Source organism: Triturus cristatus, chromosome 4_1 (genome assembly GCF_964204655.1).
Source record: "Triturus cristatus chromosome 4_1, aTriCri1.1, whole genome shotgun sequence".
NCBI lineage: Eukaryota > Metazoa > Chordata > Amphibia > Caudata > Salamandridae > Triturus > Triturus cristatus.
The window spans coordinates 1268731298-1268751463 of NC_140585.1; the positions used below are offsets into that span (position 1 = coordinate 1268731298).

Below are 20166 nucleotides of genomic sequence, written 5' to 3' on the forward strand. Positions count from 1 at the left end.
GAGTGAGCACCATTACAACTGAGAACTTATTGTAATTGCCTGTTCTAGGCTGGATTTTGGGGAAGAGCCAAAGTTATTCCCTTGTGACTCCAGTTCTACTAACTGGCTTAGTTGTAAAGGGTAGTCCATGCCTTTGAGTTTTGAATGGTGTAAAATAACGGTTTTTAACCTGTGGTCAAGGGACTCCTCAGGCTCCGTAACACCAACTCAGGGGGTCCACGACAGTTTGGAAAATAAATAATTGGGGTAAAGGGTTCTCAGGGATAACCCTACCCACTTTTGCAGCAGTTCCCGCCTGCCTTACTGCAAACAATCTTCCTGTGACATGGGGGGCCCCATTGAAGTGAATTAAGTTCCTGGACTCGCCCAAATGGCCATCTTGCCAGAGGAATAAAAGCACCTCCTCACATCCAGGCCTTTGTCTCTGCTGGCAGCAGTGTTCACACCTCATTCAGGGCTTGAGCACTCAGAGAACTGCAGCTGGAGGCAAATGTAAAGCCTCTGCTTAAGGCACCCAAGCCCTCACAGCTACATTACCCCCCTGAGTACAGCTAACACCCCATTGCTGGCCAACTCTCGATGGTTGCACAACTCCCCCACAGAATCTCCCCCTCATTTTGTATTTTATATTTTTGGGAATGGTGGTTCTCCCTCAGGGCCACACAGTACGGTCGCAATGTGTCCTGCGAGAGTCCCGCGGTACCTCAAGGGTTCTGCTGGGTCCCGTGGAAGGGGAAACATCCTTTACCACGCAACCATTACAACGCGGTATGGTTACATCGTGGTTTTTACAACGAAAGTCGTTACACCGACTTGCACTGGAGGACGCTCTAGACTAAGGAATAGTGTGAATTACTATTCCAACACCTTCCCTACTGTACGTAGACTAGAGTTGGAATAGTAGTTCACACTATTCCTAAATCCAGCGCCCTCCAACGCAAGTCGATGTAACGACTTGCGTTGTCAAAACCGCGATGTAACATACCGCGTTGTGATGGTACGCGTTGTATCATCATACATCCCCGTGGAAGTAACGCTGGACCCACGGCATGGAGGGTTTTTAATTTGGCCCAGGGTGGTATTCACGGATCATCCCACAGCGCCTGGAGTCAGGATATGAATACCCTAGCCCCATATGTTTTTCCCCTTAATTTACAGGCAGAGGACTTAGTCCCTGTATCCTATAATGCCAACCACACTATTTTTGCAGCCAGCTAATCAGATTCTTATGTATTGTGGGAAAGCTTGTTCCTACTGTATCAAATTGGCTAGCAGAATAAACAGCCCACTCGATCAAGCAGATTGCAATATATTTTTAATTCACTGTACTGCAGAAGTATTGCGATACTACAGCAGGACCAACTGTCCAAATATCAATAACTTTGAACCTTCATGTCTCAAAAATGGATGAACAGTTGTAGACTAAATTGCAAAAAAAACACTACCTGTCTGCCAAAATTAGTGTAATTCCGTTCAGATTGTTTTTAAATAGTTCTTAAATTCATATAGGCAAAATGCATTTTGAGACCCAACTTTTTCTCAAAGGTTGTATTAAGGGCAGAAGAGCTATATCAGTACCAATGATTGTTAGCTTTCCCCAAAGGCAGTGCCTGATGTGAACTCTAAAAACTAGAGGGGCATTTTTTGACTGTGCTAAACTTGTGCACATTATGTTAAAATGTGAATATTAGGTCAATAGTTGAAAGGCCTTCTCTGAACCCACCTATAGAGAGTAGGAATTGCAATAGAAGATAGAAAACAGGAAGGTGGATGAGAAAGAGAAGAGGTGGGAGGGAATATTGGGAAGCTTTGGAGGATATGAAACTCTTAGGCCTTGTAATAATATAAAAACCTATTGACCATGTATATTTTACCAAGCTAACTATACCTTGTACCTCCACCATGTACTGCTTATGACATCTTATATCACATCACTCTTGGCATGTTAAATAACATCAGTGATCACATCACTGATGACATCTTAAATTACATCATATATGACATGGCTGATAACACCATTGTCATATGCAGCATACAGTTACTGAGTGTACTTGTGTGGATCCATAGCATGAATGTAGTGGTAAACCCTAAATGGATATACACAGTCACACACATGATATATGTTAGAAATAGTATCAATCATTAGTAGTACACAAAGTATACAGATTTAACTTTTGTAGTATCTTAGTATGTATGCTTAACACTCACAAACTTTTAAACAACACTCACAATCGCTTGATGATGTCATGAGTAATGTCATTAGTGACGTCCCAGACCACGCCCTGAGTGATGTAATATGTGAGTGCATTGCGGGGGGTAAGTTACAGTTAGCTCAGCTAACTGTAACTGCTGAATTTCACTGTTTTTTAACAAGTCAAATTTGAGCCTGACTATATTGTCCATCAAACCTTTGTCTTTTTCAGTATATATATAAATAATTCAAAGCTGTAATACTGTGCCTGGAGTGGTAAATGGCTTTTGACATTTTACAACTCGGCAAGGACAACACTGTGCTAGTCCTATGCTTAAAGACTTTGCTGTAGAAATAGCATAAGACTTTGTCATTTTCTATCTCGGCATGGATGGCACTGTGCTAATCCTATGCTTAAAGATTTTGATAGAAAAACAGACATTTGAGGTGAGCAGATCTAGAGTGTCGCTGGTGTTGAGAGTGCTCTATACAGGAGCAGCTTTCCACCTAAACTTGAGAACCACCCAGAGTTCTCTGCTTCTTTTTTGCATAATTTATTTGTCACTCTATGCCTTACTTATACTAGGTAATCCCTTGTGTCTGGACAAAGCTATACCTCTCTGAAAAGCTCTAATTAGAGCGAAACACTGTGTCAGGGGTTGCTTTTGCTCATTTCAGGTTGGCTTGGTTGGTATTTTACCAATTCAAAGCTGTAATACTGTGCCTGGAGTGGTAAATGGCTTTTGTCATTTTGCAACTCGGCAAGGACAGCACTGTGCTAGTCCTATGCTTAAAGACTTTGCTGTAGAAATGGCAAAAGTCTTTGTCCTCTTCTATCTCGGCGTGGATGGCACTGTGCTAATCCTATGCTTAAAGACTTTGATAGAAAAACAAACATTTGAGGTGAGCAGATCTAGAGTGTCGCTGGTGTTCAGAGTATAGACTCCCTCGTGCTTCCTGTTGGTTGGAAAGAGAGTCACAGACCCAAGATTTGTGGCAGAAACCGTTCTTTATTTTAAAATAGCCGTATGACGCGTTTCGGACAGTGAGATGCCCTTGATCACATCAATACATATATACATGTATATATATATATTTATTTATCTATGGGCCTCGTGGCAGAGGTCCCACGCATTTGAGGATTAGTAGTCTCTGAGCTCTAGGTGGAATCTCCGCAATGACACTTTTCGTTGTGGAGATTCTGCCCCAAGTGCCCTTGGTGTTTCAGATCTATATATATCTATACACACACATATTATATATGTATTTATATATATCACTGAAAAAAACATAAGTTCACACACGTTATAGTTAGGAATTAGCATTTAGAAAACCTTGCAAATTCACTTAAAAAACCATAGGTTTCACACATGTTATAGTTAGCTGGACATTTCACTAGTGAAAAACCATTGAAATTCCCCCGTTATAGTTAGTGCAGGCAACTATAACTCACGCGACCGCAATCCTCTGCTGATGACGTCAGATATTACATCACTGTATTTAGACACTTATTTACCCATGTCTTCTTCCATAAATTTTTAGCTATGCATATATTACAAATATTTTTTTCAGAACGACACTTATGTCATCAGTGATGTAATATCTGACGTCATCAGCAGAGGATTGCGGTCGCGTGAGTTATAGTTGCCTGCACTAACTATAACGGGGGAATTTCAATGGTTTTTCACGAGTGAAATGTCCAGCTAACTATAACATGTGTGAAACCTATGGTTTTTTAAGTGAATTTGCAAGGTTTTTTAAATGCTAATTCCTAACTATAACGTGTGTGAAACCTATGGTTTTTTCAGTGAATTTGTACGTTTTTTTAAATGCTAAGTTATGTAATTTTTTTTTTTTGTTTTTAAGGTTTTTCACCATGCGCGTACCGAACGCGAGCTGTGGTTGCACGGTGCGCTTCGCGCACCGCGCGCCCACGTTACGCAGTTCGCGGAATTTTTCTGTTTCTACCGTACGCGCAAACTACGCGTACTCCGCGATTTTTCGCAAACAAAGTAAAGGAAATTTTGGCCCTTGGGGGTCCTTCTGGGACCCCCTGACAAAGGCTAGGGGGTCAGGAACTGTCCACCCTGCCCCCTTTTCACGTTCTCCACCTTTGTTTTTTCACCCCCTCAGACTGCGAGAGACAAAATGCCGGCCGACACTTCCTGGTTTCGACCGATTCGAATGTTTACTAAGATCTAACAACCAATCAGAATCGCGCTCGCGCATGGCAGCGTGCGCGTACGGTAAGTTCTACCGTACACGCACTGTGCGCGCTTATAGATATATATATGCTTTTAAATGCTATTTTCTCAGGAAATACTGAACAGATTTACAGCAGACCTGCAAAAGGCACATCCCTGACCTGAGGACTACCTCTCTGCCAAATTTCAAGTAATTCTGTTCAGCCGTTTGGGCGAGACCCCCCCTTTTTCTCAGCCCCCGCTTGACGAATCCCCCCGAGACTTTCAGGGAAGGAGCGGAGCGGTGCGCCCCACCTATTTTGAACATTTCGCGAGGATTCGTCAATCGGCGCCAAAGTTATTCCAAATAGAATGTTGCGGATTTCCTATGGAAACACGATCCTAACTATAACTACCGCCAGTAGATAATATGTATATAGATATATATATATGTATAGATATATATGTATATATATATATAGATGTATATATACACAGAGTGAGAGAGAGAGAGAGAGAGAGAGAGAGAGAGAAAGTGCTGCCAACATGTCCAATTGAGTTAAACTCTCATACAGGATTGAAGTATGACATGACGTTTTTAGTCAAATATGCTGTTATTATTAGTATTAATATGTTGAATTCATGTCTGAGAAAGAGACAAAAGTAGCAACCCTTTTAAATTAAGGAAACTGTATCCCCCTATTACCTTGTGGTGTAGTTATCATAAACCTTTAAGTCAGATATAGCCTTGTGAAGCAAGGCCCAATAACTCATTTCAAACGTGTTCAGTTATATTACATAGCTTCATCCCACGATACTTTTCTGCATGACAGTGATAGGTCTTAGTAGAAGGAGTATTTATAGAACAAATTATGTGTGCCAGACAGGTATTTTAAGTGTGTCTGGAAAACTTACAAAAAGCCCTATATTTAGATCTGATACTTTTTGGTTTCCACATTCTATGTAGACCTCGCAAATGGTGGATAGCACTGAGCTCTGCTTGAGCGCCCAACTCATTCGGGTATCATTCCTTTCCAACATATTATCTTGAGTGCCAAAAAGAAAGGGATTAACAATACAGATCAGTTTTGCATTGGAATAGGGATAAAATGAATTGTATGTAGTAATGCAGAACATAGGTACCATTACAAAGCAAATAATGTGTAATCGTCTATGTTAAATCCGATTGAACCAGTAATACTACAAGCAATAGCTATGTTAAATGGAAATCCTTGATGCATAATACAAAATCTTTCTTTTCATTTTTAGCAACACTTAGGCCCAGTTCATAAAGAGAAGACGGACATTTTGAAATTGCTGAACAACTTTTACATGTCATTTGTGGACGTCATGGAATTTAGAGTAAGTGTTCCTATCTGGCCTACGAAGAAATTGTTTAAATGACATGAAAACATCTCAAATCTGTATTTGCTTGGGAGGTGTAGAGGAAACCTCAGGTCCCACTCTCCGCCAGGGCAGGGGAGGGGCCTTCGCCACACAGTCTAAAGCTGTTATCGGTTGAGCTACCTGTAGGAGAAACCTCTACTGGAAAATCTACCAATGCCCACCTCTGATGAAAGGATTCTGCCAGCTTATGTGGGCACTGGAAATAGGTGCAATGTGTTATCGGGTGTTTCCTAGAACTCTTTGAAAAGTTAGGATAAGTAAATCTAAATTGAGTTGTTGTTCTGCAAGCAATTCAGCTAGGATCACCTCGGTACCGAGCCAGATGAGTGCTCAATGTTGGATATTTTGTCAAAATCAGAATTGATGGTTTACTTGTCAGTACAGTGTAATGGCAGACTCTCAGTTTAAAAAAAATGCCATTACTACCCCGTCTAAATCAGGCCATAGGTGACCAGTATATAATTATTACAATTGTGACATAAGGAACTTTAAAATGTTTTTCTTTACTTTAAACCTTTCCACTCCACGCTACTTATCTACTGACAAAGAAATACAGAATGAAACCTATGTAGGTCTTAATTGAGTAAGTATATTGAAACACAATTTAGTACAGAAGGAACACTTCAAGTTCCATTGTAATGTTGTACAAATTACCAAATTATGTAATACAACCCATTTGTAGATTACTTGATTGCTTTACGACTCCACATTCAATTTGGAAATTGCCCAATAGAAATTGTTCTTATTCGAATTAAAATGGGGGAAGATTTTAAAGTAAGATTAAACAGTGTGACCTTTAACTGATATTGTTTCCGCAACCAAAGACAATTTGACTCACAGTTTCCTGAAATAAATGCTAAAAACTATATTATTATTCCCACAAAGTCCACGTTTGAGGAAAGTCCATTTCTTCCAAAATCCCCAGAATTGTCTTTGAATATATTTTGAAATTGCTTTTTACGGCGACCACATAGCTCAGTTCTGTAACAAAAAATATTCATCAACTTAATTTCTTTATACTCCTCAGGGGAGACCATCAGTAATTGGTTTCCGATGCTAAATGATAAAATCTTGCTAAATAGTATCCTGCTGAGCTACTGACACGTTTAGCTATTTTTCCATTTGCTATTTTGGAGAAATGTATAATGTTCTACCTAAATAGACGCTCCTCACATTTGTAAACTAGTGTATTCCTCATATACAAAGGTTCGCTATGAAACTTTGTAAAATAAATGGGTCATTAATTTATTTATCTCAGCAAGTCAAAGTTTACTGTTGCCGAATGAAAAACCGGCACCGCTTTTTAGGTCTGGTTTGTTACACAGAACCTGTCAAACAGACCTATCGCTTACAATATAAATATAATGCTTTTTGGGTTCAACTCTTTCAGCCATTGGCTTTCTTCAATCCACTTGTTTCAGCCATTGGCTCGAGACTTTTCAATCATATCTTCGAACATTAATGAGGCATTCAGGTCTTATTATGTGTCCCTCTATTGTCTGCCAGAGTTAGGCCTCCCGATAAATTGGAATCCTTCTTGGAAGGACTCCCACTTCGGTCTCTCCCACAGGTGGAACAAGAATTACGAGGCGCCCCAGTCTCAGATGTGGAGGTTAGAAACACTTCAAAGACATGGCTAGAGCTAAGTCAACTGGCACAAATGGTTTCCCCTTTGAGTTTAACAAAGTGTTTGCATGCAAACTGGCACTTAAATTGCATGCACTAAAATACTCAGTAAAATATTATCATCCCGGTTGTTACCCTACATGTAGGCCTTGATTTATGGTGACCAAAACAGTTTTATGTCAGCGTGTAACACCTCTCACACCCTCTACAGACTTTATTCTATCCTGTATGCCCATCCAGCGGCAGCTGGCACAGGTAAATGCAGTGGGCCGGGGCGATGCGGGGTGGGAGGAGGGGAAGTTGACAGACGACAGAATAGGTATAATTAAATAAATAAATAATACCTAGTCTGTTGTCTGTCGGCTTTCCCCCCTTCTACGATGCCTTGCCCCGCACCACTGTGCTTACCTGTTCTGGCCACGCTGTGCCCATGACCGGTTGCCTGACTTTGCTGCAGTGATTGTGTAGGTGGACCTTGAGGTGGCCTTCAACACAATGTGTTGGGAATTCTTGGAGGCCACTATGTATCACATGAGACTTGGTACTAAGAGTAAGATGGGTCCGGCCCCTGTAAGCTCACCCAATGGCTAGGGTTAAAACAAGGCACACGATTTCGGAGGCCTAAGACATATTCAGGGCCACTAGACAGGGTTGACCCCTGCCGCCCCTCTTATTCACTCTGGCTGTTGAGCCGCAGGCAACAAGGTTTTGAACGGAGTTAATATATTGGGGCATTAAGCTAGATGATTAAGTCCATGTTATTTCATTTCTTAGTAGATGACCTGCTTATTTACCTCCGGGATGGGGCAAATGATATCCAGCAGTCTCTGCAGTTCCTTGAGGAATAAGGAAGGACCTCAGGTCTCCGGGTAAACTGGAGTAAAACATGCGTGTTTCCAGTGGTCGCTGGATTGGGTTGTCCTATTTCTTGTCCACCTGATACACTTTGGGCTCTGCGAACCTCTAAATACTTAGGAATCCAGGTCTTTCACTACCTGGACGATCTCTGTTAGGGACAACTGGGGAGTGGATGGGGCATTTGGTCTATGAAGTCCTGTGTCTCATTTTGGTACACTCCTAAGCCCAACCAGGGACTCCTGCAGGCAAAGCTGTTGCACTTCGGATTCCCCATCCGGGCATCCTTTTGTCCACTGCCCTGGCCTGCTGTCCATGTAGGCTGTGAAGAACTGGTACAGTGACCCCTTATGCCCCTGAACTTCTGTTGGTGGGCCTTCCTCATGGAGACCCATTGACTTCTTGTACTGCAGGTCAAATGGACTCCTGGACGTAGGCAGGGTTGGGTACCCTGGGAGAGTGCTTTCAGATGAATGTCTTAATGCCCTTTGGAGATCTGGTGGAGCAGACAGGCCAGCTAGTGGGACAATTTCTTACCTACAAAGTGCTTACTCATGCCCTACGGGATACTTGGGGTGTTGCGGGAGCAGAAACTCCTATGCATGCGGTCCCTCAGATACGCTTGACGCTGGGAAAGAGCTCTTGATTAGTCTTGTGGTTCTATAGGGCTCTGAATGGACTAGTTAATAAACAATTGGATGCCCTTTGGGCTCACTGAGCCACTGACTTAGGCCGGGATATGACTCACAATGAATGGGGAAGGGTGCTTGCGTGGCCACAGAAAGTCTCTAGCAACACACGTCTTAAATACATACAATTCAATTACACTCACAGGAAGTCACACGCTGGGCATGGGCTGAGAAAAGGACGCTACGGAGGAAGGAAGCAAGGGGTGTCCGAAACAAACCTATTGAACCGCTCTGGAGGGAAGTGGTTGACGAATGGGAATCCATTAGGACTGTTGTTGACTCTGAGGAAGGGCAGACTTTGGGGCCAAGTCCTGGCTGTGTAAATGTGCCAAACCCTAACAGGACCGAGGGTGCGTGGGTACTAGTGCTGACGTAGGCAGAATGGATTGCTCTTCCTCGCCCCCCTTTACACTCCTCCCGCCCTCCTCCACAACTGATGGTGTTCACACATTTTGTGACAAGACTTAGGCACACATGGACACAGTTATAGTTTTTTTTTTTTAATGTGTATTATCATTATCTTCTGGCATCTAGTCCTCCTGAAAAGGTGACCATAACCCCATCCCTTGTGGGTGTTCGCTAGCTCCTGTGTGCACAGTGTGGGCAAACAATTGTAAACCCAGGTTACCGATTTTGTGTTAACATTGTGCTGTATTATTGTAACCATTCAAATGCAAATAAACAAAAGTATTAATAATGTTGGATCAAGCCAGGGGAGTATCCATCTTTCATATAAATCAAATCATTTTTGTGTGAATCATCTACCTCCACTTGAGTGTTTGAATTTAACTGTATGAGGGATTGCTTCACAACATCCCTCTCTGTAGGGTCCTTCTGTGTGTTTCTGTCTGTTCCTCTTCTCTGTCCCCTCGCACCTCACCATTCTTTCCCCGTGTGCTCAGGCACATCGAGTTGTATTTGAATTAATGGATTTATTCTCATACACCAGTACTGCCTTGAGCATCGGCCCACATTTTGTGGGGCCATTCCTTTCATATCTGTGGGAGCAGTCTCTTCATAGCCAACTTTAGCATTGGTGGTGCTCAGTGCGACAACCTCTGTTGGCGCCCACAAGCCAAACAATGTCTCTTTTTCCTTTGGTGTTGCCCATGCTTCATCACCTATGTACCTGCATCACTTCCCATATAATCATAATTTCAATTGACCTATATGACCATTGTTCTGTCTCCAGAGCGCTCAGTCATGCGATCCATATGGTCTCTCTAACAGACAGGACAGTGGCAATGGGATGGATGATGACAGATTGTGGGAGAAGGAGTGAACCCACAACGAATGGGGGAGGCACTGGATCATATATGATCAATGCCATCGCTGTATCTGCAAAAAGTGGTAAGGATTGGATGAGCATGTAGTCTAGATATTTTTTGACCCGGTGACTGGTGCAGTGAAAACCTTGAGATTTTTTTCAGTTTCACCTCCAGAGCTTTCAATCATGCCCAATTCACATTCTGAAATCAGACTTCTAGAAGTGACTCATAAACAGAGGGAGTGAGATATGAGAATGTGTGGGTGGGGGAAACAGGAGCATGGAGAGGAAGGAAGTAAGGAGAGGTAGGAAGGAATTGAGACGAGAAACAGAATGAGCTACTCAGGAGAAAGTCAGCAGACAGAGAGAGTTATAGCCATAAGGTAGTCCCTCATTTAGTTCAATGCAAGCACTGAAGTTGAGGTGGAATGATACACCCCAACAGCCATTAGCATTAGGTAAGAGATGAATACTCAACTAGGCTTTGTTAAGAAATGATTAAGAAAGTCTCAGACCAATAGCTGAAACAGGAAGCTCAATGGTTGATTTGGGCAGACCAAAATCCCACTCTAGTAGATTGTAAGAAGTAGGTCTGTTTGTCAGCTGTGCTATCAAAACCGTGACCTAAAAATGAAGTCAATTGAGGACAATGATAATTTATCTTCTACAATGAAGATTAGTAAGAGAAAAGTAATTAGCAACATGTACAGTAAATTAGTTACCACATATTATTTTTCTTTTATTTGCTCTTATGAAGGCTGAAATCCAGCAGTAATACTCAAAGGAAATATTCTTAACACATGTTGGCATCATCTATCAATCTCAATAGAGGACCATACAAAATTAATTAAAATTTGCTACTATGATAAATTAGTTGGCACATGAATCTTCTGATGAACCATAAAATGTTTCTTTCCTTTCTTGGATACCTGCAGGACCACGTGTATGAACTCCTCAATACTATCGATGCCTGTCAATGCTATTTTGATATTGTAAGTATTTCTTCAGTTGACTTACATTTCAATAACTATTTTCTTTAATAAAAACCAGTTGGACAGTTGCTGAAAGTTAATGAAAAACAAGTTGTGATATACAAATTGTATTGATTTCATATTCAGTCATAACCTGAAACTGCTGATGTAATACTTTACCATATCCATTGTTGGCGAGGGTTATCACTTGATAATTACATTATCGAGTCTGGGTTTGTGCGCTGTTTTGGAGATTGATAATCAAAAATCTGACAATGTGTTTCTTCACGTGATGATTTCACAACTTCGAATAGTTTTCTGAAAACTTCACCAGCTTTTCACACTGTGAAGCTGATAAATGTATTTTGTTTTACAAAAAAGGACAAACAGATAGGGCATGGTGATGCAGCAGGATATTTTTCCTACACTGTAAAGGACTGCGAGGTGCTGACTCTGGGGACTTCAGTCAGGGCTTTCAGTGGGTGGCCACTTTGATGGTAGTGTGCTGTATATTCCACAAATAGAAGCTGCTAAGAAGCTGAAGTTCTGATATGCAGGAAATGGATATACACAGTTGGTCTGGCATTCCCCCTCTATTAGTCATGGCTATGGTAAGGCTTGAGTCTTAACCCCTTCGCTGCTAGACCTTTCCCCCCTGTGCTAAACCCCTTAATGGCTATTGGCTTAGCTCAAGCTTAAGCCCCTGTAACGTTTTGTCCACATAAGGTATTCACTCCAAATTTGCTTCCTTTTCTTCTAAAATCCAGAGGATTCTAAAGGTACTCAGGATTTGTGGGTTTCCCAGGAGGGGACCGAGAAATTAGCCAAAATACAGCAACATTTTGGGGTTTTGGGGAAAAGTGGGGAAAAAGTGTTGCAGAAGACAGAATCTGTTTTTCCCCAGCAAATGGTATCAACAAAGGGTTTGTGGTGCTACAATCACCATCTTCCCAGCTTTAGGGAACAGGCAGACTTTTGTCAGAAAACCAAAACTTTCTATCCAGTTATGGCATTTTACTGGGACATAGCCTATTTTTCCTATGTTTTGGGCTTTCAACCTCCTTCCAGTTAGTGGTAGAAATGGGTGTGAAAGCAATAATGGATCCTAGAAAGCTATTCATTTCCGAAAAGTAGACAAAAGTCTGAACTCAGCAAGGGGTCAATTGTGTAGTTCCTTCAAGGTTTTCCTACAGGTAGAAACGAACAGTTGAAATAAAAAAGTATTGAAATTGAGTTGAAAAAACAGGCAATTGTGCCAACGTTTGCACCTTTAACTTCTTGAAAGTATGGCAGATTGTTTGAAGCACTATACTGTTACGTCTACGGGACCCTTATGGTTGCAGAGATATATAGGACTTTTAGGTTCAACAGGAATCCAAGTTACCCAGAGCCAATACCTGAGCTGCGCCTTGCAATGGTTTTTCATTGTGTACCAGGTATGTATCAATTCATTTGGTAAAATATAAATAGTGAAAAATAGGTATCAAGGAAACTGATATATTTCCAAAATGTGAAAAAAAATTAAAGTTTAGAAGCAGTGGATATTTGCACATATTTGAAATTGTGGGTACCCGTACTAGCATGTGAATTAGAGGATATTTTTCAAAAGGACTTCATTTTTACACATTGTATTACATTTGGAAGGCATAAATGCATAGAAAGTCAATTGGTAATAGCACTTGTTCTACTGTTCTGTGTTACCCCAAGTCTCCTGATAAAAAAATGGTACCTCACTTGTGTGGGTAGGCCTACTGCTCATGACAAGAAACGGCCTGAAACGCAACGTGGAGCCATCATATTTTTACAGTGAAAACTGACCCTTTTTTCGCAATGTGACTAAACTGTGGATTTTGGACCCTCGCTCAGCTGGAACCTAGGAAAACCTAGCAAACCTGTACTTTTTTTAAAACTAGGCACCCATGGAAACCCAGGATGGGGTGACTTGTGTGGTCTTACCAGATTCTGTTACCCAGAATCCCTTGCACACCTCAAACTTTGTCAAACAAAACACATTTTCCTCACTTTTCTGTGCCGGAAAGTTCTGGATCTGCAAGGAGGAACAAACTTCCACCCACCCAGCTTTTCACCAAGTCTCCCGATAAAAATGGTACCTCACAAAACCTAGCAAACCTGTACATTTTTGCAAACTAGACACCCAGGGGAATCCAGTATGGGGTGACTTGTGTTGCTCTCACCAGGTTCTTTTACCCAGAATCTCCTGCAATCCTCTGACTTTGTAAAAGAAAAAACATTTCCCACACTTTTCTGTGATAGAAAGTTCTGGAATCTGCGGGTAGTCACAAACTTCCACACACCAAGCATTCCCCCAAGTCTCCTGATAAAAATGGTACCTCACTTCTGTGTGTAGACCTAGTGCCCACAACAGGAAACACCCCAAAACATACTGTGGAGTCTTCAAAATTATTGATCGCAAAACTACCTGGTTTTGCGAGGAAGTCACCTGTTTTTTGGGCCGGGGCTCATCTAGGGAAACCTACAAAACCCAGACTTTTCTGAAAACTAGACACCCAGGGGAGTCCAGGGAGGTGTGGCTTGCATAGATCTCCCAACATTTACCTACCCAGAATCCCCTGCAAACCTCAAATGTAGCTAAACAAATCACATTTTCCTCACATTTCTGTGTGGGAAATTTGTGAGATGACCAGGCTGACACCAATTTCCTTACACCCAGCATTTCACTAGGTCTCCTGATAAAAATGGTACCTCACTTATGTTGGTGGGCCAAGTACCCGCAACAGGGAAGGGCCCAAAACTATTATGGAGACATCAAAATTATCTATCACAAAACAACCTGGTCTTGCAAGGGGATCCCCTGCATTTTTGGTCCCTGGCTCGGCGGCCATTTAGGGAAACCCACCAAGTCCAGACAGTTCTGAGAACTAGACACCCGGGGGAGTCGTGGGAGGTGTGGTTTGCATGGATTCCCCAATGTTTTCCTACCCATAATCCCCTGCAAACCTCACATTAAGCTAAAAAAAAAGGACCGCTCCCTGGTGTCCAGTGGGTGGATCCCTGCTTGGTGATCGCCCTCCTGCAGTGATTTCCCAAGCAGGGATCGACTAGGGAGATTCTCCCCTTTCCAACAATACCTCTCCCGTCTGTTTACATGCTCTGGGGGCTGAGATAGTGCCCTGAGCATGTAGGCAGTGAAACTGAAATGAGCCTATCGGCTCATTTCAGTTTCGGTTTCATATGTGTATTTTCACAACTTATAAGCTGGTGTCTGTAGAAAAAAAGTTGAATTTTCAGAGTGTGCTAAAAGTTATTATTTGAGTTGGAGAGATGTATTGCTCTTATATATACATTGGTGCCAGGGGGATTGCAGCAATGGTTTGTATGTACTACCCCTGAAGAAAAAGTTGGAGATTCCTGCTGTAGAGGAATAGGTGCAAGCAACTCCTTAGCACTGACTTTTACTTCCTTCCACACTCCACACCGCAGTCTGCTTCTAAATATATTCTCCAATTTTTTCTCAAAAGCACTGCAGATGCAGTGCAAGAAAAGAAAGCAGCCCAAGAAAGATGAAAATGTGGTTTACATTTTTTTTGTGCATAAGTTTCTTGTTTCAACTTGCTGCCCTGGTGATTGTTGCTCTGTGTGCTATTTGGGTCTGTGTTTATCTCGGTTAGGTGGGCAAAATGTATTCCATAAGGTAAGTGACAGGTTGTGACCACTGAAAAAGAACCCTGTATTGTCATAGCCAATAGGTCTCACCTATGCGAAAACTATTGGCTTTGTCAATTTTTTTTTAGCCATGACATCCAGCATTAATGCCAACCAACCTTGCATAGATCAGATCTATTGGCTTTGCCAATGCTTGTTAGAACTTTTCATACTTCACCACTGAAGCTGGGTGAAGTACTCGTTGGAGACACCTGTTCTACAGTCATGAGGTAGAGGTGTCCTAAGCCATGAAGTGTGAGGGCCAGGATATGAGAGCCATATCATTTCGCCAATGATTATTCAATAAATTAATCAAGGATTGACAAAGACATAATGAAACCGTGCTGGCACCAGAGAATGTGAGCATGCAATGCCACAGAGGTAGGGGTGGGGCAGCGGGTAACACATCCTCTGCTGGGGAGGCACGGGTAGACAAAATGACAAAAGGGGGTGGGCTGAGGAAAGGTTGCAGCTAGGAGGAGAGTCTGAGGGAGTTCTAGTTAAAGTCCAAGATCACCTCAAAGTTATTGCCTGTCTAAAGTCACAAGGTGAAGGGACATGTAAAGCTTACGCAGTTGATTCCATGCAGTGATTTGGGTGTATGTCAAATATAAAGAAGAGGAAACCAAAATCCTCTGAAAGCTGCATGCTAGTGAGACCGCACAAATGAAACCAGATGCTGCTGACCAATGAAAACAAAAGAAATTAGACTGAAAATAAAGCTGGCCAATGGTAATTAATGGGTGGGGTCAAAGAAATTTGTACGTTTTTTAAAGATAAAAAGATCTTGGGCGAAACCTACAAATAGCAAGCAGGAGGACTTATCAGCATACGCAGAGCACAAGAATAAGAGCTGGAGTAACATCATCATATGTGTTTGTAGAATTCTAACACTGTTGCTCAAATATATTTTATATGAATGAAAAAATATGTGTACAATGTATGCATTATTATTACACCAGATATTCTATCTACTTTTTTTTGTTGAAAATGCATTTAATCATATGCATAATATGAAATAATGAACATGTACATACCTGGAATGCAACTAAACCTACGTTAAGAACTGACAAGATTGTTCTAAGAAACTATGTGCTCTTAGACTGTTATCATTCAAGTTTCAAACTTATCAAAGTGCAATCAAGAATTGCATATGAAGGCAATTATTTTTGATACATTAAATATATGACATGATGAGTTTTGTGATCGAATTATGTTTTACTAGCGATTTGACTTGGTCTACTGATGGTATGGAGGCTAAACAAAAATAAATTATATTAAAACTAGAAATGTCATAATTGTAATCACATTAAAAAAATTGAAAAGAACATTTTAGATTCCTAATTTTACTTTTTGTAAATAAGGTATGTTTTCACATTTACAGCTTAGAAATTATTCAAAGTGATAATGCCTTTAAACATAAAGGGATAGTTACTAGTTGAATTTAAAAACAATGGTTTGATGATTTTTTTTGAAAACTTTCTTTATTGGCATTTATAGATAGTATAACACACGGGCACAGGCGATATCGGCATTATCACATAGGTTTACATTTCAAGTGCACCCGTGCACAGTCCATACAATCGTGCAGCCTTCTGGCCCCTCAAGCCGTTCGTCGCTGTCCTGAGTGGGGCTGCAGATGTGTGCCCGGGCCAGCCTCTGGGTGCACCCTACTGGAGCGCGCCATAATCGCCTTGCCGCAGGGGTGCCATGCAGTAGGACTACCCCCCCTGTGAGGGGCGTCGCAGGGGCTATGGAAGTGCAGCCATTAAGTAACCATGAACTAACTGGGGGCGGAGAAACCGGGGAAAGGGAGGGTGCACTGTGTCGCCTTTCGGGAGTACTGGGAGCTGCGCGCTCATACGCTGGACCATCGTGTGGGAAAGGACCGGGGTAGTCGCGCACGCGGCGGTGAGGAGGGGGGCAGGGGGGGCGGGAGCATCCAAAATGGCCTATGAGGGCTCTGGTCGTGGGGCCCGGGGGGACAACCTCTGCGAGACCCCAGGAGCCCGGCCTGCCTGCGCACTACCCGGGATGGACTCCGGCGTTGCGGGTGCCCCCAGAGGGTCTATCAGTCTCGGGTGCGCCGCGGCCTCTGTCTCCTGCGTGAATGTGTGCATTAACATGGCCCAGGGCATTGAGATCGGGTGTTTGCGCATCCCACGGGCTTCCTCCGTTCTGAGTGTGGTTTCCTCCGCTCTACCCCACTTCCTGACAGCCCCCACCCATGCCGCTAGAGGGGGCCCTCCCGGCGCCTTCCAATGCATGGCAATGCATCGTTTAGCGAGGATCAAGATGAGGAAGGCAAACCTCCTCTCCACTTTCTGCTGCTTATGCCGGTCATGAATTCCCAGCGCGCACGCCTCCCATGTGTCCATGTCCCGGAATCCTGTGACCGTTTTTAGGGTAGCGTGAATCGTGTGCCAGTAACTGTAGAGTGTCGGACAGTCCCAGAACATGTGCCTGAACGAAGCAGCAGGCTCCAGGCATCTAGGGCATCCAAATACCCCGTCGGGGAAATATTTCTGCAACTTTTCTGGGGTTAGATACGCCCTATGCAGGATATGTAGCTGGATGTTCTTAAACCGGTAGTTACGGGACACTTTCTTGGTATACTCCAAAGCCCTTGTCCACTCCCTATAGTGCAGAGGCCTTTGAAAGTCATCTTCCCAGTGTTCTCTAAGGGTCGCCAACGTAGGGCTCCGCAGGGCCCTCACCGCTTTATATATCCACGTGACTAGATGGCGGCCGGGCCCCATCTGCAGCATCGCATGGATGACCGGGTGTGTAGGGGGCTCCACTTCAATCCCTCCCCACTGCCTCCGGCAATCCAATAGAAGCTGCCTATGTCGCAGGAATTGGCCCCCAGGGAGCTCGAAGTCCTCGACCAGTGCCTCGAAGGGCTGCGGCCCTCCCCAGAGAACAACACCCCCACCTCTGTGATCGTGTAATCCGTCCACACTCGCATCATTTGCTCCGTGTAGTACGCCCGACCCCTAGGTAGCCCCACCAACGGTAACAGCGGGGAGTACAGGGGAATACCCCGGCTGAGTCGATGAACACGCGCCAAGCAGGCACGCGCCGTCATGACTTGGAGGGGCCGGGATGCCGGCGGCGCTGCACCCGGCAGCAACATACGGTGGACCGCTGGGGTCGGGATCCGCCCCGTCTCCGTGCACAACTCCTCTTGTGCCCTGCCTGCCGTCCAACGCGACACCCATTGTAGTTGGGCAGCGAGGAAATACGCCTCGAATGAGGGAGCCGCCAACCCGCCCTGATCAAGGGGTAGCTGTAGTTTTGCCAGGGCTATCCGCCGGCGGCCGTTTCCCCAGATAAGGGTCCCGAGCAGGGTATCCAATTCCCGGAACAGGGATCTCGGGGGTACCACTGGGAGATTGGAGAAGAGATAGAGCAGGCGCGGCACCAAAATCATCTTTGCAACGGCTATCTTTCCCGGAACAGCCAAGTGGAGATCCTTCCAGAAATGGACTAAGGACCGAATACTACCCATCAGCGTGCGGTAATTCCCCTCATAGATATCTTGCGGCGTATGATATAGTTTAACGCCGAGATATCGAACCGCCTGGGGGCTCCACGAGACTGCTATGCCTCCGATTCGTATCGGACCCTGGGGCACGGTGGGTGTCAAGGGATAAACAGTGGACTTGGCCCAATTCACCCTAAGGCCCGTCGCCTCTGCGAAATCGTGCAGGATGCTTGATATTGGGGTCAGGTCGGTCGTGATGTCCCGGACGTATATGAGTACGTCGTCGGCATACAGTGATACTGCGTGGGTATAATTGGCGATCGGGATGCCCCACTCCTCGCTCGCCCCTCGCAGCATGGCCGCCAGCGGCTCCATTGCTAACGCGAATAGGAGGGGGGAGAGGGGGCACCCCTGTCGAGTACCGCGCCGGATCGGGAAGGAGTCCGAGATGAGAGGGCCTATACGCACTCTGGAACTGGGCGAGGTGTAGCTGAGCCGTGTGCAGGCCAGCAGTTGGGGTCCGACGCCCACTCGGAGCAAGACCTGAAACAGGTAAGCCCAAGAGAGCGTGTCGAACGCTTTTTCGAGGTCCAGCACCAGACACGCTGCCCGAGGGAACCGCTCCCGCACCTGGTCCTGCACGTGGAACAGCCGTCGGATGTTCGAAGATGTGTGCCTGCCAGGCACAAATCCATTCTGATCGGGGTGGACAAGCCGCGGGAGGATCGTGGCATACCTGTCCGCCAGGGCCTTCCCGTAGATTTTATAATCCGCCGACAATAGGGTTATGGGTCGGTAAGAGCCTAGCTGCTGCGGGTCTCTATCTGGTTTGAGGAGGGATACTATGACGGACTCGCGCATGGAGTGTGGCAGGACTCCCACGTCCAGAGCCGCTTGGAACTGCAATTCCAGCTGGGGGACCAGCTGGGACGCAAACGTCTGATAAAATTCCAGGGGGAAGCCATCCAGACCCGGGCCCTTGTGGGTGGCTAGCGCCTTCATGGCGCCCCGAATCTCTGCCGCTTTGAGAGGGCGGTCGAGGTCCAGCCGCGTATCCCTGTCTATGCGGGGAAGCTGAATACGATCCAGGAAGGCCGCCGGGGCGGCATCCGACCCCGAGGGGCGGGGGCTAGCGTACAGGCGCATGTAGTGCTCCTGGAAGGCCTTGAGTATCTGCCCCTGCGAATACACCAGGGTGCCCTGGACGTCCCGGATGGCCGCGATGGTCGGGAGGCATGAATCCCGCTTTATGAGCCACGCCAGCAGAGCGCCCGCCCGCTCGCCCTCCGTATGGGCCCTAACCGCGTACGCTGCGAAGTTAAACCGACGCATGCTTGCCAGCGCTGTGGCGTATGCGGTCTCAGCATTAGCCAACACAGCCGGCGCGGCCCTCGCAGGGTCCGTCTCCTTGGTGAGTGCGGCCAGCGCCCCCTCCGTCCGCTGTATGTCCCCCTCCAGAACCCGCCGGACCCCTGCAATATGACGAATACAATTGCCACGCATTACCACCTTAAAAGCATCCCATTCTGAAGCTCGGGTGTTGGCAGTGCCAGTATTTTCCCTAAAATAGTGACTGATGTGGTCCGCTAAGGTTTGCCGTAAGACCGGGTCCTCGAGACTGTCCCTGGGAAGGCGCCAGGCGGGGACGGGGGGGTGCGGCGGGCGCCATTGCAGTGTGATCGTGTGGGCGTCATGGTCGGAGATAGTTCTGCCCAGGTAATCCGCGTCCAGAACAGCAGGGAGGATGGTGGGAGAACCAAGGAAACAATCCAGGCGCACTCTAAGGTCATGCGGCCTGGAGTGGAA

General features: G+C 44.9%; 1 protein-coding gene across 1 annotated transcript in view; it reads left to right on the forward strand.

Moving 5' to 3' along the window:
• Positions 1-20166, forward strand: part of NCKAP1L (NCK associated protein 1 like) — a 1693457-nt gene that overhangs the window by 125048 nt on the left and 1548243 nt on the right. The window contains exons 3-4 of the mRNA XM_085654768.1: positions 5644-5736; positions 11154-11210. Of these exons, the coding sequence (XP_085510894.1) occupies positions 5644-5736; positions 11154-11210 (150 nt within the window). The remainder of the gene's footprint in view (positions 1-5643; positions 5737-11153; positions 11211-20166) is intronic.